Genomic DNA, 25507 nt, shown 5'->3' on the forward strand with positions numbered 1-25507 from the left:
GAGCAAAGCCTACATATTCTCTTTTGGCCCATAGTCTGGTCAGTGACCAAAACTTCTTCTGGACCTGTTGTCCGTCCTATACTGAACGCCAGTCGATTTGCAATGTCCCAGCTAACAATTCACTGGCACATTTGTATAATAACTCACCTTCAAGGCTTCCTTTCTTTCTTTTTCATCACAGATCCAGTACTTCTAAACGCTGCAACCTATCGGAGTAGGCCTACAGTATTTCGATGAGGCACTGCACCTCGACGTCCAACTCTTAAAATTTTGACGGAATAGCCATTGCACATTACAGTCAGCACGTTGCTCCACGAAAATTACTGATTCACAAACACGATACGTTTCGGCCACTCACTTTTCGTGAAATAGCTTAATTACTCGAACAGTTTTCTCCAATCAGTTTCTTCATACTGTTTATCCGCGCCCCACGGAGTGGCCGTGCGGTTTGAGGTGCCATGTCACGGATTGCGCGGGCCCTCCCGCCGGAGGTTCGAGTCCTCCCTCGGGCATGGGTGTATGTGTTGTTCGTAGCATAAGTTAGTTTAAGGTAGTTTAAGTAGTGTGTAAGTCTAGGGACCGATGACCTCATCAGTTTGGTCCATTAGGAATTCACACACATCTGAACATTTTGTTTATCCACGGCGTGGCTGCGCGCGACCGCTCCGTACTGAAGCTCAACGACTGTCCTTGCACACCCTAAGGCACAATTCACACTGAGGCGAATGATGCGACATGATGCATCGTACGGTATGCGGGGACTGAAACTGGGATTCTCCGCTACGCAGTGTTTCTCATTTGATTTTGAGGAAACTGTTCGGTAAAAAAGAAATTATTTTTTGCGTCTTATAGCCACACATCATAGCTTTACAATTTACTGGGTTTCTTGTAGTTACTGCCCGCAGTTACTGTGATATTTCAAAGTAAAGCACTGTGCCTATATTGAAAAGTTTATGTCTGGTGCATTTTACGGCATATATTGCTGTGTAAGATTTTTTTTAACGCTGGAAGAAAAGCCGTACCTCTTTCCAATCTCGAGTACATACGCCGATAACATTTTGGCATTTGGCTGCGTCGAGCTACGACACGCCCCGCACGACGCTGTGATCAAACGCTGCACTATCGGAGCTATCGCGTGATGCTGCCGAAACATTCAGTCACACGTGTGCTTTCAAGTTGAAAATACATCAGAACTCACTGTCCATTGCTACAACATCGATGGTGACTCATCTGACTTAGGATCCTGGAACATTCCTTATAATGTTAATAAAACCGACAAACTTCAGGGAGGGATTCCTGACTGGAGACGGAGGAAAAAAGGTCCTATGGACATGTGTCCGGAAATGGGCGGTGTGCGTGCAACGCCAACAAATCGTCCCGGAACACAGTATAGAGCTGCATCGCATCCATGTCACAAGTTCAGAGTGGCCTCCATGGGATTGCAGGTGATATGGATAGTAGCGGTTTTCATGCAGGATACACATAATCGTGCTTTGCCTTACACCAAGTTGACGGGAAACCTGCCCGGAGCTTGTGCTACGGTTCGTGTCAATGCCCTGTAGAACCCGGTCCTTCAAATCTGGTATACGCACAGTCCGCTACCTCCATGCATTACGTTAAAAAAATACTTATATGGATATGGTGTCTGTTCTTTCTGACATGTCCGAAAGAACAGACACCATTAATGACCTGCAGCCGTCTAGAACGAAACTAGAAAAATATTAATAGCGTCAGCTGCGCACGGGCTTTGATATAGATCAACGGGGACAGGTGAAAATATGTACCCGACCGGGACTTGAACCCGGGATCTCCTGCTTATATGGCAAACGCTCTATCAATCTGAGCCACCGAGGGCACAGATGATAGTGCGACTGCAGGGACTATCTCGCGCACGTCTCCCGCGAGACATACATTCTCACCTTGTATGTCCACACAATACATTCGGACATGTACGATAGAACAGACACCATATCCATATAAGTATATAGTTCTGGCGATACCGGTCATGACCTCCTTCTTCTGTGCGGATGCACACATATTCCCCGAACTCTTACGGGACTTGGAAGAATGTCTTTCACGAGTAATGAGTGTATTGGGGTGGGACACTACGAATGTAGTGTGTGGACATACAAGGTGAGAATGTGAGTCTCGCGGGAGGCGTGCGCGAGTCGCACTATCATCTGTGCCTGGGTGTTATCCGTGCCCTCGGTGGCTCAGATGGATAGAGCGTCTGCCATGTAAGCAGGAGATCCCGGGTTCGAGTCCCGGTCGGGCACACATTTTCACCTGTCCCCGTTGATCTATATCAAAGCCCGTGCGCAGCTGACGGTATTAATATAATTCTAATTTCGTTAAAAAAAATGGTTCAAATGGCTCTGAGCACTATGGGATTTAACATCTGGGGTCATCAGGACGCTAGAACTTGGAACTAGTTAAACCTAACTAACCTAAGGACATCACACACATCCATGCCCGAGGCAGGATTCGAACCTGCGTGCGTAGCGGTCGCACGGTTCCATACTGAAGCGCCTAGAACCACTCGTCCACAGCGGCCGGCGCATTACCAAACAAACTCTCAAAAAGGGTTTGAAACGTTGTGTGGCTTGGTTGGTATCTGTGAGGGTATTTGTTTTGGTATAGCCGTGATGCCTCTCGGTTGTTTTTAAGTACTGTGGCTCACAGTACGCTGCGTCAATCACGCAGCCTGCAACAGAGAAACACAGCTCTCGTGGTAAGAGGAACTGTCATTCGTTAACGCCATCTGCCTTGGAAATGGTGCATTCCCGGACACGTGTTCATAGGAGTTCTTCTCCTCTGTTTACAGTCAGGAATCCCTCCCTGCAGCTTTTCAGTTTTATTGATGTTCACCCTGTGTATGTACTTAATTGAGTACGCATTATGTGGTCGTACTAAAAGTAAACTTTTCATAGTGGCATTTATAACGTAATTCATTCGCTTTCAGCAACGAGCAGGAGCACAGGAGAAATAGCTAGTCGACTGTTTGTGTCCTGTTATCTCAGAGTAACCAATAGTCCTGTAACACCCCACTCATCACTTATCTGGTTTTGGCGTGTGTTCACCCCAGCTAATTGACTAACAGATCAACAGAGAGTGCAAAACTGCCACAATATCGGATGACGTAAAAAAAGTAATAAGGCCCAGTGACTCCTGATTGAAATGCGGTGGCAGTGTTGACATTAATTGATTCAGAATTTATCACTTTTAATTAAAAAGGGGTGCACATTGATGTTATATTCAGCTATTGAACACCAGATGCAAATGTTGAACATAAAATTAATTAAGAAAGTGACTTGGGATTTCAACTACGTGATTGAAAACAGATCCAGTCGATTAGCACAAATTTATTTTAACTCCCGATCTTCAATCATCACATTACAAGACTCTCCTATCACGCAGTGGTAATAAATTGCGTTTACGTGGAGTAAAGCGCGATAAATCAAAATTAATTCCTATCGACTGACCCAGGCGCAATGCGAAGTGCGAGAAGAATTCCCCAATACACGGTCCATGGAACCCTCGTGGAAACTTTGCCAACGTGATCCAACAAATTAATGAGCCGGAGCGGGTGCAATATCACCGAATTCAGTGTGGCGGGGCGTCGTCGTTGGGAGGACGGGGCCTCGTGGTGCTGCAAGGCTGCTCTTGTCTATTCACTCCTAGCTATCTTGCTCAGTACATAGCTGAACCAAAACTTTCTATCTCCAAGCTGAATCGTTCCATTTGCTAAGTCCTAAACTGCAGAGATGCTCACTCTTTCTCAGGCAAGCTGAGTAAAGAACGCCACGTCCGCACTCTGGGCAAGCTGGGAACGGAAGACCTCTATGGAGACTTTTCACAGTCCGCTCTTCGCCTTGGTTTCCCCTCCAGCAAAATCACTTACGCCAATTGCAGCGCAAGTCGCTTTAATTATGCGTCGCTTCCCAGCGCCGACCAATGCCTGCTCTGGGAAGTGAACAAGTTCCCACAAAATTTCCCTTCCTCTCGACTTGTATTTCATTCTGTCGCTCTTCACCTGATTTACTTCAGACTCTGCAGACCGTGAACTCAACGTGAAGTTGCTATAGTCACAAACACGCATATTTTAGCCTCAGTTGACCGATCCACCATAGCTTTGCGCGACATTCTCGCATGTTTCACTGAAAACGGGATGACGGACATTTATCAACAAGCATACAAGTTTTCCGGTACACCAGCATGGGGTCAACCACCCACTCACTGTCACTCATCTTAAGGCAGCTGGAGGCCGCGCCCCCTTACCGCTTTCTCAGAGCTTGAGCCGCCCTAAGCTGCCTATTGTCGCTTCCCTTCGCCGCTCCTCAGTCGGCCACGTTCAACTCTGAATACTTCCCTGGGATAAACTAGCCTCCAGTAAATCTACGCGTTTCCACAAAGTTTTCATGTCGTGTGAATTACTTTACATCACCCGACATTAATTATTCCAATACGTCCATACTGTACCCTCTACAAGATGCATTGTGCCTTGTCAGTCATGTTTGTTCAGCCCTACTGTTCGCTCAACGTGAGTTAGGTGATCTTTAATGACTTCATGTAAGGGGCATAGTTCTTGCCATCTTACAGTCCGATTCACGAATAATGGCGGTTCGCGCAGATGGAGGCACAGATAGGCATTGTGCAGTTGCCGGTTCCAAGCCGTAGTTGCGGTAAACGCATAGAGAAGCTTTGCACTCGAATAAAGCGTATATCTCACGAATTGGTCACTCTCTTCTGTATGTAGAATTTGTAGCTTACCACCACCGTCAGCGGTGACAAATCGCAACAAACGGCATAAAAGTTCACTGAATGAACTATCCATGACAGCGTTTAATACGCGCATTGGTTACGACATTCACAGCGGAGCCCTCAGAATACTACTAAACGCTCATTGGCTGTCGGAGAATGCTTGACGTAGTTGCGCAGAACAAGGCCAAACTCGAACACCTTCATTTGTGACTCCAATTATAGTTGTTCGAAAAAGTGTAACTGACTATTGGTAAGCCACAATAACGTCCTCTTCAGAAGAGCTCGTGACTACAACAGATAAAGTAGAGGTCTCCAGCGGTGGGATCGACATTTTGAAACAGTCTAATACAGTGGTGTAGATTAAGGTCCAAGGGCAAACACCCTGCAGCTACTCACCGTGGTGGGCCCTTGTTTGCGAGCAATCGGCAAAAAACATTTCGGGACTTCGCGTAATGCCGTATAGTTTTAAAAATAGCATTGTTGTACAGATTGGCTGCACAGCGTAATTGCACAGTCAAAACAGATACTTTATTTCGCCTTTTGTTGTGTAACCGACAGACTGGCATTTTCAACTGTTTAAAGATTATAACATATATATTAAAATAATTAAATTCACATGCTCAAAGATTCCAAATTAAAAAAGAACGATAGAAACAAAAAAAAAGAGCAACTGGAGAAGTTAATAAGTTGATTAAAGTGACGTCACAAAGGAATACAAATAAAAAAGTTGCGAGTAAAAACCAATTAATTGAATAAAAATTGTGTTTCAACTCATTTCGATAAAGATTTAAAAATAAAACATAAAAATTGGATGAACGTGACGCTATTGAAAAACATCATTTTGCATGTGAGTTCAGTACCTCTTTTCTTGTCTCATTTTGTTCTTATTGTTCGTTGACTCTGTTCGTGGCGGACGTCCGATGACCCTCGTTCAGGTTGTTCGTTGATCCGTTCACTCAGTTTTTTATTACAGAGAGTAGCAAAAACCCTCTGACCGAATACGCTGAGCTACCGTGCCGGCGTACCTTAATCATTACACCACGCAACCACTCTACAAGCTAATACTAGTTTATAAGCCATAGAGCATCACGCGAAATTCCGAAAATTTTTTTCCTCAATTACTCGTAAACGAGGCCCCACCAGGGTGAATTAGTGCAGAGTGTGATTCATTGGACCTTAACCTATGCCACAAATGGTTCAAATGGCTCTGAGCACTATGGGACTCAACTGCTGAGGTCATTAGTCCCCTAGAACTTAGAACTAGTTAAACCTAACTAACCTAAGGACATCACAAACATCCATGCCCGAGGCAGGATTCGAACCTGCGACCGTAGCGGTCTTGCGGTTCCAGACTGCAGCGCCTTTAACCGCACGGCCACTTCGGCCGGCTAACCTATGCCACCGCACAGACTATTTCAAAATGTCGATCCCACCGCTGGGGATCTCACATTGTGAACCAGAAACGTGATTCATGCTTTCATACTGTTTGTTGTAACACAAATTGCATTGCGTATCGTATCGCCAAGTGGGATCGCGAGTGTTGCACCGTTAAGTGTCACGTCGCGCGACCCTTAAGGTACTATTTCGCTGCAAGTTGACTACTGCTCTTAGGCAAAGCAACGGAACACATGTTGTAACTGCTCGGCAGTCAGCGGTCGTGACGTCATTGTGACTGCCGGGTCTCGGCCGCTGCAGAAGCAGTCAAGCAGTTGGGCCGCGACTGCCAGGTGTGTGACGACTGCATAAAGCAGCGACGCGCTATGTCGAAGAAAGGTTTTCACGATGACGACGACTAACAATTAGTGGAGTATGTGAGCGGATACTCTATACTGTATGATCATAAGCATACAGATTTCAGAAATGTGATGGCAAAGGATAAGGTGTGGAAGAAGATAGGAGAAGCAATGAAAAAAGATGGTAAGTGTTTTGCATATAGACATTCATTTATTTATGTTTTTTTCCCTACTGTGACAAATTGTACAATATGGAGGCTACAACAATGCTTCCATTCTTTCTGTCACCAAACGATTACAACAATAGTCGTTACGAGTAGTAACAATAATTTATTTCCTTTATTTGAACCTTAGTTCTTTTCTAGGTTGTAATCATTGATTTGTAGGTTCACAGAAGTAGAATCCCCCTGTTCGGGGCAGGGGAATAATGTTCAGTGGTAAACTCACGTCATGGTCAAGTTCATAAAAACCTCGTCCTCTTTTTTTCTAAATAGGCGTCCCTGAGGAGATTGTGTAGACAGCAACAAGCTGTAACGAGTTTATCACATGTGTTAGGTTGAAGATTCAGATTTGTGTAGAACACTCGAAATACCTGACACAAAAGTCCTAAAGCGTTTTCAGAAACTCGGCGCGCTCGTGACAGTTTATAGTTGAAGGTCGCTTTTGCTGGGCAGACGAGCGAGTGTAAGTCTTGAGAATATGCTTTCACAAGCGGAATGCCTCGTCGCCTACTATAACAAATGGCATCTTGATGTCAGTTAATGGAAGCTTTTCATCTGCTGGAAACACGTCTCCTTTCATGATCATTTTCCCCATTGCTGACTTATTAAATATGCCAGTGTCTCCTTCCTTCCCATGTGAACCTAAGTCTATCGTAACGAATTTACAGTTCGCATCAACCAATGCCAAAAGTACTATGGAGAAGTACCCTTTGTAATTCCAGAAAAGGGAACCACTTTTTACAGGACATCGTGTCCTTATATATTTCCCATCAATCACAGCACAGCAGTTAGGAAAACCCCAAAGAGTGTAAAATTCTTTCGCGCCTTCCCTGAAAGATTCTCGAGATGGAGTAGGCAGGAAGATAGGTGCCAAGTGTTGGCACATAGCTTCTACTGCTTCACGAACTATGATGCTCACGTAGCTTGGTGATATCCGGAAACCATATCCAAGAGACACAAAACACTCCCCTGTAGCTAGAAACCTGTAACACAAACCATAATTATTATTAATACATGAAACATAAATAATATGTCTTGTCCTAATTACACAGCTAAACAAATATCGCTCCGTTTTATGTAACCAGTGTAAGAAGAGATGGAAAGACATCAGAGATAACTACTGGAAAACTGTTCGAAAAGAACAACTGCAAACAGATTCTGCAGCACCAAGTTCAACAACAAAATGCGCGTTGTTCAACAGACTAGCCTTTTTGAGAGATGTAGAAAGGGGGCGGTCGTCTTTTTGTAGTGTCCCGCCAAAGGAGCCAACAAGTGTTGAAGGACTGCTATCTGATGAAGACGGACAAAATGCCAATGAAACAGGGCCTGACACTCTACAAGCCATTGCTTCCTTGTCCTCTAGTGACGCAGCTGCTGCCAGCTCTTCCATCTCAGCTCCCAGATCGAGGAAAACACACTGGGATTCAATAACCAAAGGGGCCAACAACGATTGGAATTGCTGCAGCGCTTGGCTAATAATCGGGAGCCGGAAGATGATGTGGGGCTGTTCATGAGAAGCATCGCAGCGTCCATTAGGAAACTACCACGTCACCTCATTAATAAAGCGGAAATTGACATTTTAAGCTATGTTACGAGACTTGACAATTCTTCAGAATCATCTCTTGTGCCACTACCTGTCATCATCAGTCCTTCCGGCTTGTCTTCCCTTTCATCCCCTTACGAACGAACTTCATCGGTTGGAGACGATACGTACACTTTCACCCCATTAATAATCGTCGAACCACAAGCAGGTGATACTACTTTCGAAAATAATTACTAATCATAATGTAAACACAATGTTAAGATAATGTAAAAATAAACAACAAACTGTACAGGCCCTGAGTCGTTTCAAATAAACCTATTATTTTAATAGAAATTTATGTTATTTCATAGAGATACAAAATTATCCATTTTAAACCATTGTTGATGAATACGTATGTTTTTGTACAGCTACTTACTGTAAAGTCACTGCCATTTTTTCGTCGGCTTCTATTGGAGTTTGCACTGCACTGGCAGCTGTTCCTGCTATTATCTTCTTTCACCAGACTTAAAACAAAATCGAACTGAGTCTAAAGAAATTTCTGAACCTCTCTTCATCGTTTCGCAAGTGACCGGTTACTAAGTTAGTATAAATTCCTTCACTTTTCCGTGTTTGGAAAATGCTGTGGGGAGACGATCTTGTAAGCATTGCAATAATTTCCTCTTCTTCTTCCTCGTCCTAGAACGGTGTTAGCATCCACGTTGCGAACTCGCGTGCGTGTTCCTTTCACAGAGGTAACTCACTGAGTTCAAAAATGGTTCAAATGGCTCTGGGCACTATGGGACTTAACTTCTGAGGTCATCAGTCCCCTAACTTCTGAGGTCATCAGTCCCCTAGAACTTAGAACTACTTAAACCTAACTAACCTAAGGACATCACACACATCCATGCCCGAGGCAGGATTCGAACCTGCGACCGTAGCGGTCATGCGGTTCCAGACTGTAGCGCCTAGAACCGCACGGCCACTCCGGCCGGCAACTCACGGAGTGGCGTGGCCGCTGCGGTCAGCAGTCTCAACGAAATACACAGCCAGTGACGGTCGGCAATTACGGCTGGCAGTTACTGCCCGCCGCTACGGCGGACAGTCGCAGCGAAATAGTACCTTTATTCAGGGTGTATACGCGGACAAGAGAAAAAAAGAGTTCCCAATTTGTTCCGGATAAAAATACACTTTTTCCCTGGTGAAATTTTAATTTCCTGGGTTAAAATATCCCTCGGAACTGTAAAACTTAATTCACTGAATGGTAAAGGTTTTATACACCACTCCGCTAAACTGTCACACATAACATTGTTAATTTATTATTTATTTTTTTGCGAGTTTTACCATTTAAGATTTATTAAACACAAACGTGCCAGTAAAATTTTAAATGATGACATAAATGTCTTCTCTTCTGAGCCCAAAATTTTTCTAAGTAGCTAGTTCTCAAAGTGATTTGTTTCGAATGAGAGTCAATCGTTTTGTGATTTAAGAAATTCATCGCACATTCACGCACGTAACATAATTCATCTTGCGTAAAAGGAAATTTACTTTGAAAGTAACGCTTCTCAAATCACAATTAGCAATATTTTCCCGCAGCCTTTCAGAAATGTAAACTTCTGTGACGTCACCCTCATGGAAGGCAGTTGTTATGAAGTACTGCATAGTCTTCACCCTGAAGCCTTTTGACACATTTTGCTGTCGGCGAAAACTTACGTGCGCAGTGGGTTTTGTTGTTGTAAATGGCGCATTTTGGTGGTTTTTTCTAGTGCACGTTTTATTGCAGGAGTATTATTCTACAGTAGCGGCCTAAAGTAAAATTCTTCGTTAGAGTATCAGTCCTTACCAGTCAAAAATAGAAAAAAATTAACTCAAAACTAAAACAGTGAAAAATTCCCGGAATTCAAAATAAGTCTCGAGTTTCTCCCGGGGCGTATACATCCTATTTATTACAACGATTCGTATCGTACCGTATCGCCTCAGTGGGAACCGCACCTTTAAAACGCCATGTGATCACTAGCGCTGCGGCATTGTTGACACAGAACAGCAAGACAATGCCCCTTCAGAGAAACGGCGCGCTCAGCGTCCAGAGATACAGAAGCCAGCGACAAACGAGCAGTACAATATCGGTACGTTACAACATCAAAGATAGAAATAGTCGTTCACATTACCTCCACCGTACATCACTGTTGGCGTTATACATGATGGTGACTAATAATTATTAGGATCTTACCAAATTCTAATGAAAGTAATGATCTTTTGAAAGTAAATTAGTTTCGTGACTGAAACAGAATCGAATCGTTCAGTTGATATCCCTCAGAAAATTTCATTTTCTCTCTCATGGGTGATTACCCCCAGGTTCGGAACCACTCGACTAGTGGCTTATGAGGAACTTCGATCATTGATCCCCTATTCACAGTCATTGCGCTAGCTGGACTGTTGGTAGCAGTTTGGAACTGACGATTGATGATATTCAGCTGACTTTTTTTAAACGCCCTCCGCAATTCTCGACAGTCTCCGTCCATCGGTACATGAGGTTTGTCTGGTCTTGTTTTAGCTGTGGTTGTTCCTTCGGGTTTCCACTTCAGAATCACATCACCAACGGTCGACTTGAGCAGCTGAAGAAGGGTTGAAATGTCTCTGATGGATTTGTTACGCGTGTGACACCCTTATTCAGGGTGTGTACGCGGACAAGAGAAAAAAGATTCCCGGATTTTTCCCAAATAAAAATACACTTTTTCCCTGGTGAAATTTTACATTTCCTGGGTGAAAATATCCCTCGGAACTGTAAAACATATCAATTCCTTGAATGGTAAAGGTTTTAAACAGCGGCCGTCAGGTGTGGCCGAGCGGTTCTAGGCGCTTCAGTCTGGAACCGCGCGCCCGCTACGGTCGCAAGTTCGAATCCTGCCTCGGGCATGGATGCGTGTGATGTTCTTAGGTTGGTTAGATTTAAGTTGTTCTAAGTTCTAGGGGACTGATGACCTCAGATGGCCGGCCTGAGTGGCCGAGCGGTTCTAGGCGCTACAAACTGGAACCGCGCGACCGCTACGGTCGCAGGTTCGAATCCTGCTTCGGGCATGGATGTGCGTGATGTCCTTAGGTTAGTTATGTTTAAGTATTTCTAAGTTATAGGGGACTTACGACCTCAGCAGTTGAATCCCATAGTGCTCAGAGCCATTTTTTTTATATTCACCACTCCTCTAAGCTGTCACATATAGCATTGTTTATTTTTTATTAATTTTTTTCGCGAGTTTTACCATTAAAGATTTATTTGACACAAAAGGGCCAGTAAAATTTTAAATGACATGTTCGAAATTAGAGAGCTTGCTTGACCGACTCTTTCTGCTTTTACTGCTTCTGCATTGACAACGCGATACTCCCCGCCTCTTCTTGTATTGAAAGGTCCGCCCCTCATGGCATCTAGTAGAAGTTTTAGAATGAAAAGGACATATTTGCCGGAGTAGTTTCGTTTTTTACTGACAGCTGGTGTTGAATTGGCCCATTGCTTAATTAGTTAATTGACAAAAATTATTTTTGTTGACTTTTTGCTACGAAAATGTGCTGGAAAGTATGGCGCCCGAATTTTTCATGTGAAAAATATTGAAGCTTTTTAAATAGAGCAAAGTACGTTACTAACATTCTACGTATTTACTCTTTATGTCCATGTATTTGCAACCCTCTGCACTAGATGGTTCCGAATTGTAGCGTGTATCACGGTAGTATGTATCATACCTTTTATGTGGGTGCGAGGGAAACAGCGTGCTGTTGGAGCACCCTCTCCATCAGATTGACAATGCCAGGCCACACACGAGCACTGCGACATTTGCAATAAACCGACGCCTTGGGTTCACTGTCATCCATCATCCTCCATACGGTCCCAACTTCTCCCCATCCGATTTTCATTTTTCCAAAACTTAAAAAATACCTTCGAAGACTTCACTTTGATAGTGATGAGGCTGTGAAAGTAGAGATGAGTTGTAGCTCAGTCAACAAAGTCGAACATCCTACAGTAATGGTATCAACAAACCCTGTCTCTTCGTTGGGAGAAATGTGTTCGTCGCCAGGGTTTCTATACTGAAAAATTTGTAGACATGAAGAATAAAGATGTAGAAGGATAATAATAAGGTACGTTTAATTTAAAAAACCTGTAAGAATTTTTACATAAATTCGAAGGCACTACTTTTCAGCACGCCATCGCACATATTTTGGGTGACTTAAACATTTATAGTTCAGAGTTTTTTGTGAATTGTCTAAATTTGTTGTTGCACAGGAATTTTGAAGAACTAAATGCAACTTTAAGCCCCTATCGTTCAGTGTAGCTCACTAGAAGTGGGAAGAGATCAAAGTTGTGGTCGTCGCTGAAAGCCAAGATAAAAAATTCTGAATGTACAGAATGTTCGCTTGCACGTCCGAGAAGCAGTAGACCCAGAACATGTACTATAGTTCTGTGCGAAATCGAACAACAACCGATACACGAGCGGCAGCTTCTGCACGTGAGAAATCAATTACGCCTGAAAATTCAAGAAAAATGGAGTTTGTTGCGAGACTTTGCAGCAGGTACTTAGTATAACCTCCCCTACCCCTCCGGGAAGCTAAGAATTTACAAAACGATTTTTTCACAAAGGAGAAAATACGACCTGGTCTTTAGACGACCTGTGGGCATGGGAAGCACACTTCTATTTATCGCAAGTGTACATTCACGTAAGTATGGCTTCAAGACCAGGCAAATGTGTGGGAACACTTTAGGATCAAACGGTCAGTGTAGTAAGGATTCACTGCCCCTTTTGTTATTACTTCCGCTGTCGCAGCATAAGGTTGCAATGCCATATTGAAAGCCGATTGTTATATAGAGCAGGGCAGCACGTGGTGCTGCCTCAAAGCGACGATGAGCCCGCGCAGCGTCCGCCTTACAACGGGAAGGAGTTCGGAAGTCAATAGAAATTGACCGGTCAGTGAATTGGCCGTGAGAAGTGACAGTTTGACGTGTGAGGGTCACAGTGGCCCCTCCTTTGTTTCGCGAGTGTGTCACATTTCAAGACAATCTGGCCACAGTCACAATTGTGTAAATGTAATAAATTTCTGCATTCGTGTATGCCATTAACTTGGACGTTTTATAATCCGCATCCGAAGTCCAACAAAACCGCAGAGCTTAAGTCCCGTAGAGACCTTGTAGTAGGCAGGCTTCGTGCGGATTTTTCTATATCTTTAGATTTGACACCCCTGCTGCAAGAGAAGCAAGTGCATTGAATAAGTTGGCTGTCTTGGTTACGGATATCCAGCTAATCGGACCTCTCCAATCTGTGGTATTTGGAACTCTGCTAGGTCTTTCATTGCACATCGAGCTCGGCCTTCGAATGCAAATACGAAGTGTGCACTGCTCGTAAACAATCTGTACTGATGCCTAGTCCGTACTGAACACGCACAGTCCAACGCGACACGTGCCTTACCTCTGTTCTTGACCGTCAAACATAACCATCCCATCACTACCACTGTTCACATTATTTTGCTTATCTGCTGTAGGCTTATTACCTTTTTGAACGTTTTGTTTAGTTTAATATGGAACACACTTATTCGACAACCACTATAAGAAACATTCAACTATTTTGGAGTTTAATGGCTAAGCGACTCATCCCACTATTGACAACACATGACAGGCTCTCCAGATAATTTGCTACAAAACATCCATCTGCGTTTGTTGTGCTTCTTCAATCGTTAAGGAACACGTGGAAAAAATCTATTTCTAAAACCATTTATTTCAAGGTTTTTAAAAATAAAGTTGCTTGAAAGCTTACCCATCTTATCTTTCTAGGCTTACTGCAGCAGTTGTTGGCAATTATTGCGTATGTTTAATACATTATGGGAAATTAGAGAAAAAAGGAAAGGAAAACAATGGGAGGGAACCATGACTGTTATATTTAGAAATGACCGATGGTTGTTGGATTGCGGTGTCTTACAACATGCGTATACTGATAAACGAAGACCGCACTTTTTACTTCCCGAACTCTTGATCTTGTCTTCGTACGGGGTGTTTAATAACTGTACACCATATTTTTAAAGGAGATAGTACTGGGTCAGAACTTGAAACAATGCTGTGAACATATGCCCGGAGAAAAAAATGTTTGTTGAGATATCGACCATTCTGCACCATGAAAGCTATCCGTCTGTTGATACTACTGGGGTTAACACACATTTCTTATAAATCGCCTAGCATTCCTTCTCAAAGAATCACGAATTCGTGCGAACACTCCTGGCTGCCCTCGGATTTGACTACCCGCTTGGGACACAACTCTTGAAACGTTTGGACTTTCTTGAATGGTGTGAAGTGCACCAATGTCATTGAATGTCGCCATAACCAGAAATGTAAGGGATTAAGGTCGAGTAAGCGGAGATGCCGTGGTACTCGATATCCTCAATCAATCCATCTCTCATTAAACGTTTATGTTTGGTTATGCAAGTGTTAACTTCTCCTGTAGAAGACTCTGAACAACGTCAGTGCTTACAGTTGAACGCTGCGAGACGCTAAATCCGTATTGTTCAGGCTATATAAAGGACCAGCAACCAGATAGTAGTGTAATATTCTTACAGAAAGAGAGCCTCAGCAACTGCAAATTCTGTCCAGGAATTTATGCCATCTACAGTGACCATTTCCTTAATCATTCTTTCCTTTACGAATAATTTCCAGGATCTCTGATCCCACACTTTGACGCCTTTGGTAATATGCGTACTCATGTTGGAATTAGGTTTCCACCAAAATGAATCAGAAAAAAACACAATAAAAGGTCTGTTCACTAATGTATAGCTACGTGCCTCGTCTGACGGTTCCTGTCAGGACTAATGTCATAATGAACATTTGTGGTTACAGCTACGTTGCGAACTGTAATAATACACAGCACAAATCACTATGCGACAGTCAGCAGTGAAACACGATACTAAAACGTACTAAAGCTTTTCGTTATTAAAGCGAATGACAAAAGAATCTTATTCTCTGTACGTTGAGGTGCAAGCTGTATCGCGCTATTTACAATTTTTTTCCAATTACTGACTTTTAATTCTGTTTGTTCCTTTTTAATTACTCTGTGTTTTGAGGAAAAATATCAATAACATGATATTACAGTTAGAAATCCAAAAGCATTCGATGATAAGTGAATTTCCTTGTGGAGATACCAAGCTCCCACAAATTTTTGTATTGAGCGTCACTGACTATACGAATAGACGACGAAAGATTGAATGAAAAGAGTAGACTAGAGAGATTGAGGATGAATGAGGTAAAGAGAAAAAATAAGTTTTTACGAAATTATCTTCGTGCGCAACAGTAATTCTCTCTGAGTTTCATAATTAGGGACTGACAGTTCTCGATTTAGTTTTCATTAGCACCTTTCACATTGGTATAGTGCCAAAATAATGGACAAAATATCAGAACTGTTCTTCATAATCAGTGAGCAGCTTACTATGCAATGTTAGCGATTCAGTGACTGTCGTAAGTGGTCCTTGCGCATTCTCATTCTTAAATAGAGAATGACATCAGCTCTCAATAGCGGTTCGGATAAATACTGCCACACCAACCAAAAGCTTGGATAATTATTGCACATTTCTGATTGTGAGTGTCCAAGTGAAGTTCATGGGACTGAATAACTTATATTTGTTTAAGTCCTCTCATATTACTCCACTCTTATAATCTGTATTAAATTTTACTCGCAGCTGACACGAGATCTTTTTCACCATTTCTATATCTAAGACATGTTAAAATCAAACACACTCACTATTTTATGTTGCAACAACAAATATTGTTATTTTGTAAGTTTTTATGTTTCTTTTCCCACATCCTACACTGAGGGCGAAACAAGCTGTCTGAAAATGTTACTTAATTTACTTTTTATTGGGAAGTAATTATAGCTAGTTTCAGTTCAGAGCCGTGCTGATAGATTTATTATCGGTAGGTTCGATCAACATGCGAAAGTTCCTTTCATGAAACGTTATAACGAAGTACCGGCTTTTGCAACAGACTGCAGAACGCTCCTACTGCCGCAAACATAAAATTCGTTTGTGGGTTGCGTATTGTTACACCCCAGGCGGACACAAAAAAATTCGACGCAAGTTCTACTTTGGCAGCTCCCGGAAGCCGAACCGCCTGTGTTAGTGACCAATAGAGTGCCAGCTAGGGGGAAATGCTGAGCGAGTTTTGGCAGACATTGAAACTACTGGAGCACGGGGAAACGACACAGCGCCCAAGTCTGCAAGCGAAGCATAATGACATAATGGAAGCCGGGAGCTACCGTGACAAAGCACAGTGTAGTAAGGAGGCCTAAGCACAACGCAACAGTAAGTGTTCATGTGCTGAACCAAAAGAAAGAGCCACTGAAAGGTCAAGTTGTGAAATACTGTTGTCACCAGGAGAGCTGACTTCGAGGAAAAACAAGAGCGCACGGGAAGCACCAGTATCAATAACCCACAAGAAATGTCTGATCGCAGAGTGCGGACTGATGACAGTGCGTACTATCAGCCCATGTGTCAGTTGCAGCTATACAGTGAGAGTGAAGGCTACGGAGCCGGCCATTGTGGCTCAGCGGTTCTAGGCGCTTCAGTTTGGAACCGCACTACCGCTACGGTCGCAGGTTCGAATCCTGCCTCAGGCATGGATGTGTGTGATGTCCTTAGGTTAGTTAGGTTTAAGTAGTTCTAAGTTCTAAGGGACTGATGACCTCAAATGTTAAGTCCCATAGTGCTCAGAGCCATTTGAACCATTTGAAGGCTACGGAGGTCCGCCCTCGGCACTTCTACCTGTCTTCAATTGTCTGTGGAGCCACCGGTCCGACTGGAAGGACGCTGCTACTGCTGCCAGCTGCTCTGACAACTTCGAGGCATTGCAGATGAGGCGCGGAGGCTGCCGTTATCCTGCAGACCTGCTGGAGGCTTGACCTATGTGACCAGGACACTGCCAATCACCCGCCTTCGAGAGGGAAGGCGTGTGTTGCTGCCTATCTCATTCTTGAGGCCGACACTGATGGCTCTAGGTTCAAATGGCTCTGAGCACTATGGGACTTAACATCTATGGTCATCAGTCCACTAGAACTTAGAACTACTTAAACCTAACTAACCTAAGGACATCACACAACACCCAGTCATCACGAGGCAGAGAAAATCCCTGACCCCGCCGGGAATCGAACCCGGGCGCGGGAAGCGAGAACGCTACCGCACGACCACGAGCTGCGGACCCGACACTGATGCTGTAGGCTCCTGGCCTGAGAGCCAACCTCTGTAGGTCAGCGAATACTTCAGGTGGACCTGGATGAATGGGTCCTGGGCGCAAATCTTCGACGTCATTGATAGCTCCTGTAGAGCTGGAGGCTGCTGGCGTTCACGGTTCGACGGCTGCCCCGTAACGTAACAGCCGGCAACCGACTCTTCTCAACACTAGCGGAACTGCAAGTCAAATGCATACCGGTCCTCTTCTGAAGGGCCGCAACACTGCCGACTTGACTGTGGCGTGGTGCTTTGGAACACATTCCTCTATTGCTGCTTAATAATTGTGTTATTGTCAGTGATGTTTTCTTCGGGCTTTTGAATGTAGCTAGGTTCTCATCACTCTCTCCCGTCCGTATCACTTCTGACGGCTGCAGGAGTCCAGGACAGGATCCCAATAGTGTGTAGACATAGAAGGCGAATGGAAAGGTTGCAGGTCCTCACTGCACAGGCCCCTTTGCGTAGACATTCACAGCTATTTGAAGGGAAACAATAACATGAAATGAGGTAACAAACAAATTGTGTAATCCAGTATAGTATGAAGAGATGGGGTTTAACGAGATAAATATGGAAATTATACAAGATGCAAAGATTGGTCTATGATTTAGTTCTCTGTCACACCTAATTAACACGCTGACTTCCTTGTGGGCACCAGAAGCCACAGCCGAGCCCCATGCCTAACGCTGTGTGTCTGATCTGGCCCTGCAGTGAAACATCCCTTACTAAGCATGCGAAACATCCATTACTAAGCATGCGACATTGTTAAAGAACTCGATTTGATGTCGCTGGATTATTTGCTCCTTTCATTTATCTGGTTTATCCAGTGTTCCTCCCAGTAACATGGCCAAGAAGTATCCACATACTAAACCCTCTTGGAAGGGGAAACCCACGGAGGTATAATAACGGGATGTGGGCTACAGGTTTAAGTAGTACATTGCTTTGAAGCCGGCACCGTCTTGTTAGTAGGCTCCAAACATTAGCAGACTACTATTTACAATTGTTCTTAATTTCTGTCGTGTCCAAGCAACAGTTTTAAATAATAATTATTACAGTGCTATCGTGATTAACACAGTCTCAGGAAGGCTTTTTTCGACGGTTTCGTGTTTTTAACGGCATATTTTGAGCCAGTAATACGATTCCTGTTTAATGTAATTTTCTTTTTGTTACAAGTTTTAAAAAACCAGTAAACGAAGTATATAATGTAAAAAGGTTGCTTTCGTAATCCAGCATTTTCGATAATGATGAAACTCAAGTTTTGTCTATGTCCTGTTACCGAAATGCCGACATAATATTTCGTTATGTCTAGACAGTCTGCACAGCGTTCAGTCAGAGCTCGTTCCTCTTGTTGTAAGCATGTTGTTGTTGTTGTGGCCTTCAGTCCAGAGACTGGCTTGATGCAGCTCCCCATGCTACTCTATCCTGTGGAAGCTTCTTCATCTCCCAGTACCTACTGCAACTTACATCCTTCTGAATCTGTTTAGTGTATTGATCTCTTGTTCTCCCTCTATGATTTTTACCCTCCACGCTGCCCTCCAATACTAAACTGGTGATCCCTTGATGCCTCAGAATATATCCTATCAACCGATCCCTTCTTCTAGTCAATTAGTGCCACAAATTTCTCTTCTCTTCGATTCTATTCAATACCTCCTCATTCGTTATGTGATCTACCCGTCTAACCTTCAGCATTCTTCTGCAGCACCACATTTCGAAAGCTTCTATTCTCTTCTTGTCTAAACTATTTATCGTCCACGTTTCACCTCCATACATGGCTACACTCCATACAAATACTTTCAGAAACGACTTCCTGACACTTAAATCTATACTCGATGTTAACAGATTTCTCTTCTTCAGAAACGCTTTCCTTGCCATTGCCAGTCTACATTTTATATCCTCTCTACTTCGACCGTTGTGAGTTATTTTGCCTCCCAAATAACAAAATTCATTTTCTACTGTAAGCGTTTCATTTCCTAATCTATTTCCCGCAGCATCACCCGATTTAATTCGACTACATTCCATTATCCTCGTTTTGCTTTTGTTGATGTTAATCTTATATCCTCCTTTCAAGACACTGTCCATTCCGTTCAACTGCTCTTCCAGTTCCTTTGCTGTCTCTGACAGAATTACAATGTCATCGGCGAACCTCAAAGTTTTTATTTCTTCTCCATGGATTATAATTCCTACTCCGAATTTTTCTTTTGTTTCCTTCACTGCTTGCTCAATATACAGATTGAATAACATCGGGGATAGGCTACAGCCGTGTCTCAGTCCCTTCCCGACCATTGCTTCCCTTTCATGCCCCTCGACTCGTAACTGCCATCTGGTTTCTGTACAAATTGTAAATAGCCTTTCGCTCCCTGTATTTTACCCCTGCCACCTTCAGAATTCGAAGAAGAGTATTCCAGTCAACATTGTCAAAAGCCTTCTCTAAGTCTACAAATGCTAGAAACGTAGGTTTGCCTTTCCTTAATCTATTCTCTAAGATACGTCGTACGGTCAGTATTGCCTCACGTGTTCCAACATTTCAGCGGAATCCAAACTGATCTTCGCCGAGGTCGGCTTCTACCAGTTTTTCCATTCGTCTGTAAAGAATGCGTGTTAGTCTTTTGCAGCCGTGGCTTATTAAACTGATAGTTCGGTAATTTTCACATTGTCACCACCTGCTTTTTTGGGATTGGAATTATTATATTCTTCCTGACGTCTGAGGGTATTTCGTCTGTCTCATACACCTTGCTCACCAGATGGTAGAGTTTACTCAGGGCTGGCTCTCCCAAGGCTATCAGTAGTTCTAATGTAATGTTGTCTTCTCCCGGGGCCTTGCTTCGACTTAGGTCTTTCAGTGCTCTGTCAATCTCTTCACGCAGTATCACATCTCCCATTTCATCTTCTTCTACCTCCTCTTCCATTTCCATAATATTGTCCTCAAGAACATCGCCCTTGTATAGGCCTTCTATATACTCCTTCCACATTTCTGCTTTCCCTTCTTTGCTTAGAAGTGGGTTTCCAACTGAGCCCTTGATATTCATGCAAGTGGTTCTTTTTTCTCCAAAGGTCTCTTTAATTTCCCTATAGGCAGTATCTATCTTACCCCTAGTGAAACATGCTTCTACATCCTTACATTTGTCCTCTAGCCATCCCTGTTTAGCCATTTTGCACTTCCTGTCGATCTCGTTTTTGAGACGTTTGTATTCCTTTTTGCCTGCTTCATTTACTGCTTTTTTGTATTTTCTCCTTTCATCAATTAAATTCAATATCTCTTCTGTTACCAAAGTATTTCTATTAGCCCTTGTCTTTTTACCTATTTGATCCTCTGCTGCTTTCACTATTTCATCTCTCAAAGCTACCCATTCTTCTTCTACTGTATTTCTTTCCCACATTCTTGTCAATCGTTCCCTAATGCTCTCCCTGAAACTTTCTACAAGCTCTGGTTCTTTTAATGTATCCAGGTCTCATCTCCTTAAATTCCCACCTTTTTGCAGTTACTTCAGTTTTAATCTACAGTTCATAACCAATAGATTGTGGTTAGAGTCCACATCTGCCCCTGAAAATGTCTTACAATTTAAAACCTGGTTCCTAAATCTCTGTCTTACCAATATATAATCTATCTGACACCTTCTAGTATCTCCAGGCTACTTCCATGTATACAACCTTCTTTTGTGATTCTTGAACCAAGTGTTAGCTATGATTAAGTATTGTATTGATAGGAAATCTAAAAGTCAAATTACAGAAATAAAACCACCGCAGTAACAGTAACCTGTGCAACTAAAATTCATGTATGTAAAAGAAATTATCGCTTGAACGAGTACAACTGCGAATGAAATATGATTCAAAAATGGTTCAAATGGCTCTGATCACTATGGGACTTAACATCTGTGGTCATCACTCCCCTAGAACTTAGAACTACTTAAACCTCACTAACCTAAGGACATCACACACATCCATGCCCGAGGCAGGATTCGAACCTGCGACCGTAGCGGTCACGCGGTTCCAAACTGAAGCGCCTAGAACCGCACGGCCACACCGGCCGGCGATATATGATTCCTCTATACTTAACATCATATTCAGAACGACTAGTATACCTGTAAATGATGCAAGGTGGAATTTTTTTTATCAAAGCATGTCCACCTGAAGCTAATGTTTGGGACTACTAACGTGGCAGACATCGGTTTCAAGTGTGTGACGTCATGACATCTCCCCATGTTATACCACCACGGGGAATCCAAATCATCTAAAATAAACCTAACACGTGAAATCTCAAGTATCGCTTCTTGCCCTCTGGATAAAGGAGATTGGGGCAAATAAAAGATGCTGATAGGATTGAGTATCATCGCATCTTATTGCTGCCATTGGCTGCGTCGACTCCATTCATTTGTTCAGTTAAATCAGTTGACTCACTACAGTTTCGAGTTTAGATATAACTGCGAGTGGCCGTCTCAGTATTTTAAATTATGTAACACATTGCTGCAGACCTAGCAGTAATCGCCGAATGGAAGAAAACTGTCACCATACCGTTGATCTACCGCAAGGGTACAGCTAAATTTGTTTTAGAAATACCAACATTCGGCTTATACTCTTATTAAAGCACTGGAAGTTTTTAATATACGTGGGGCATTTAACTGTTTTTTTTTTTTATTTTCTTTGTGTGTGTGTGTTTTTTTTATTTTCTTTGTGTGTGTGTGTTAGGAATGTGACATTTGAAAGTTAAACTCACCGTTGCTCCTACTGTTTAATTGTTGTCATATACCTTTCAATTTACAAAACATTTTAACAACTAATATTACTTAGACGTTATAGTTGTCAATGTTTCAGAATTCGTCGTTTAAATATTGTATGTGTTCTTCCTAGTGTTAAGCGTCACGTTAACATTTTTGTACTTTGGTTTTCGTCGTTGCTTTAGTGGCATATACATAATGGGATTAGACAGCAGCTGACATGTGCATAAGTTAACTAGCCATTCTGGTGTTCGCAGGAAGTGCTGCACATGCGGGGACCCCCCAGAGGAGGAATGTCTTCGTGAAAGGTAAGTTTTGAGAACATTAACACAAAAACATTCAATCCATATTTTTATTATCAGGACTTTTGTAGAGATCGAGTAAAGCATTTCTACGCATTAAGGATGGTAATGGCAAAGACGGATACACCGAGAGCAAAAATCATCGGATAAGCACCTAAGATAAATCATCGGATAAGCACCTAAGATGATCGAGACCCGTTTATAGGTGGAGAGATTACAAAAACATTGCTTGGTATCGATTTAACACATAATTAAAATCTTTGGTGACTACATGGAAGTTCTAGTAACTTCCAAATGTGTCTTGTGCATCAGTATTGAGAATGTTACTGATAGAACGGCGTGGCCAAGCCCATACATTTACGAGAATGTTCACGTAACACAATATGGACAAATATTCATGTAGCACACTGTGGACATACTTTGGCCGACTAGTGGTTGCCTTATATTGTTGAAGTATTGCGTTGTTGGGTGTATGTGAAAGGTGTATGTAGGTCTAAAGGCCTTCACTAGTCTTAAAGTAACATTTTATAAGGTACACTATCAGCCCTCACCGTTAGAACACTCTAACAGTAGCCAATCCTTCGTCATCAGACTCTGGAAGTAGTGATAACGTGAAAAGCAGCTTAAAAAAACAGGATTTTTTTTCAAGTTAGAGCATTCATGTAAAAGCTATTGATGTTATTAACTGTTGTTGGGTTCCATCTGTCGTAGTATTACGTGATTATAACAAGTAGCCTTTAGAAAGCTCCACCACCTTTCGTATCCACACTCTAAAGAAGATGAATATTCTATCTGACGGAAACTTCAAGAAGTCCAGCCTTTAGAATGATTCGCTGACGTCGTTACTACCTTGCCCCGATTCTTCACGTCATAGTAAGAGCAAGGTCCCGGGTTCGATTCCCGGCTGGGTCGGAAATTTTCTCCGCTCAGGGACTGGGTGTTGTGTTGTCCTAATCTCATCATTTCATCCCCATCGACGCGCGGGTCGCCGAAGTGGCGTCAAATCGAAAGACCTGCACCAGGCGAACGGTCTACCCGACGGGAGGCCCTAGCCACACGACATTTCCATTTCTGCAGAAATGATTTGTATTTCAGTCACCTCAGTTTAGCGTGTGTCGTGTTGCCTAGTAGACTCAGGGTCAACCATGGGCCGTGGTAACTCTTTCTATGCATGATGGCATCGATGCATATAGGGCGCAAATGTCATCGTGTGGTATAGACATACATGCTGCATTCACCTGGTTCCAAAGTTCACCTATGGTGATTGGCATTGGATCACAGTGCTGCATCCGTCGTTTCACCATATCCCACATATATCTGATTGGCGACAAAACTGGTGATCTGGCAGGTTGGGGCAAAAGACTGACATCCTGTAACACCAAGAAGGCACGTGTTCATGAATCAACATGAGGTCTACATTGTCTTGCTGAAAAATGGCGTCTGGGGTGTTGTGCAGAAAGGGTATGGCTACATTCGCAGGGTGTCATTCATGTGGTCACACTGTTGACAGTGCCCTGGGCAAGTACCAATTTTGATTTGTGGTTGTGCCCAATAGCAACACAAGGTCCTGAGTTGGCGCTGTATGTCTTGTGTGAAGACAGTCACTGATATTCTGCTCCACATGTCTGCGGCGAACCAAAATGCGGCCAACAAATTTCAAACAAATGCCATTCGTGTCCCCAGTGATATCGTTCCAAACACCATTGCCATCTTGTATGTTTCGACACGTAAGACAAAGGTAGCCAGGGAAGTGGACATAACCCATGCCATAATAAACGGCGACTCACTGTCACCCCTGAGACTGTGCGATGTATTACACTGTTCCACTGTTGTGTCAGAGCTGAGCAGGATGCAGATCTGTCCTCAATGGCATTCAGATGACGTGTCAATCTTCTCGGCAGGTGGTCTGGGTGGTGTGACCTGACTCATCTTGTTGTGTTCTGTGACCTTCTGAGAACCGTTCTGCACACACCCATTGCACTGCCGAAAAACTTCGTCCCACAGGAGCATCCCGGATGAATGCATCACTTGCTCACATCCCAGTAATGCTCCTTCTTTCAAACTCACTGATTTCATATGCCTCTTAGGCATCCTGCATGTCTGCTCAAGTCACACTGATCCATTACCTTCAGTTTATAGTGACAACGAGAGCTGCAGGCACATTTTATCAGCGATGGTGTAGCCCCATGATATCATTGTTGACCTTGAACCTGCAGGCCTACATGGTTCCAGTGCTAATCATATCTGTAGAATATACTAATGTACATTTTCTGTGAATATGAACATCCTGTCTCTATCCGTTCTAGGTGTTTTGTTTTTTCTGAACACAAGTGTAATAAGGATCTGGCATAAACAAAGCATTTACAATAACACAGATTTCTCCATCTATTCCATTTCATCAAATTAACAAATGAAATAAATGTTCTTAATGTCAACTAAATGAATCATGAGTACAAAATGAAATGCCCAGATGATCTACCTAGTTAAGACTAAATTACAGATGCTTCTTGTTAGAAAAGAAATATGCTAACTTTATTTGGTCTCAGCACAGGTTCTGAATTACTTTAATGGCTATATCCAGATTTAGTGATAGTATACTTACACATAACAAAGCCATCAACATGCAGCAGATTGTGCGTGTAGTTTTGAAAATTTTGTAATTACGTATTTTAAGTGTAAGGAAAATTCCAAAAAGAAAAAAAATGTTTAGAAAATATTAATGAAATTTGAACTAACAGATTAGTTTGCTGCAAGTCTTTTAAGTTTGAACATTCTTATAATTTGTCAATGTTGTTCCTAGTTAGAATCAGTCAGTGAGACCTCTATGAAACATAGCGTGCTGTTAAAGACAATGACTGCTTATCTGTATAACAGAATATGGACTACATATTACATTTAGTTTTCTGAAAAAACAATGTTTTGTATAAATTAAAAAGTAAAACTGATCGTTGTGATTGTATAGTATTAAGTCAATCAGAATAAAAATATGAATAAGATAATTAAAAGTAAATTGGTTAATCAA

General features: G+C 42.7%; 1 protein-coding gene across 1 annotated transcript in view; it reads left to right on the forward strand.

The window, feature by feature from the left end:
• The window catches only part of LOC126259784 (uncharacterized), a 103568-nt gene that overhangs the window by 48268 nt on the left and 29793 nt on the right, over positions 1 to 25507 (forward strand). Inside the window, exon 4 of the mRNA XM_049956792.1 lies at positions 22441 to 22491. Coding sequence (XP_049812749.1) covers positions 22441 to 22488 — 48 coding nt within the window. The 3' untranslated portion in view covers positions 22489 to 22491. The remainder of the gene's footprint in view (positions 1 to 22440; positions 22492 to 25507) is intronic.

The sequence above is a fragment of the Schistocerca nitens genome, chromosome 5 (genome assembly GCF_023898315.1).
Source record: "Schistocerca nitens isolate TAMUIC-IGC-003100 chromosome 5, iqSchNite1.1, whole genome shotgun sequence".
Taxonomy (NCBI): domain Eukaryota; kingdom Metazoa; phylum Arthropoda; class Insecta; order Orthoptera; family Acrididae; genus Schistocerca; species Schistocerca nitens.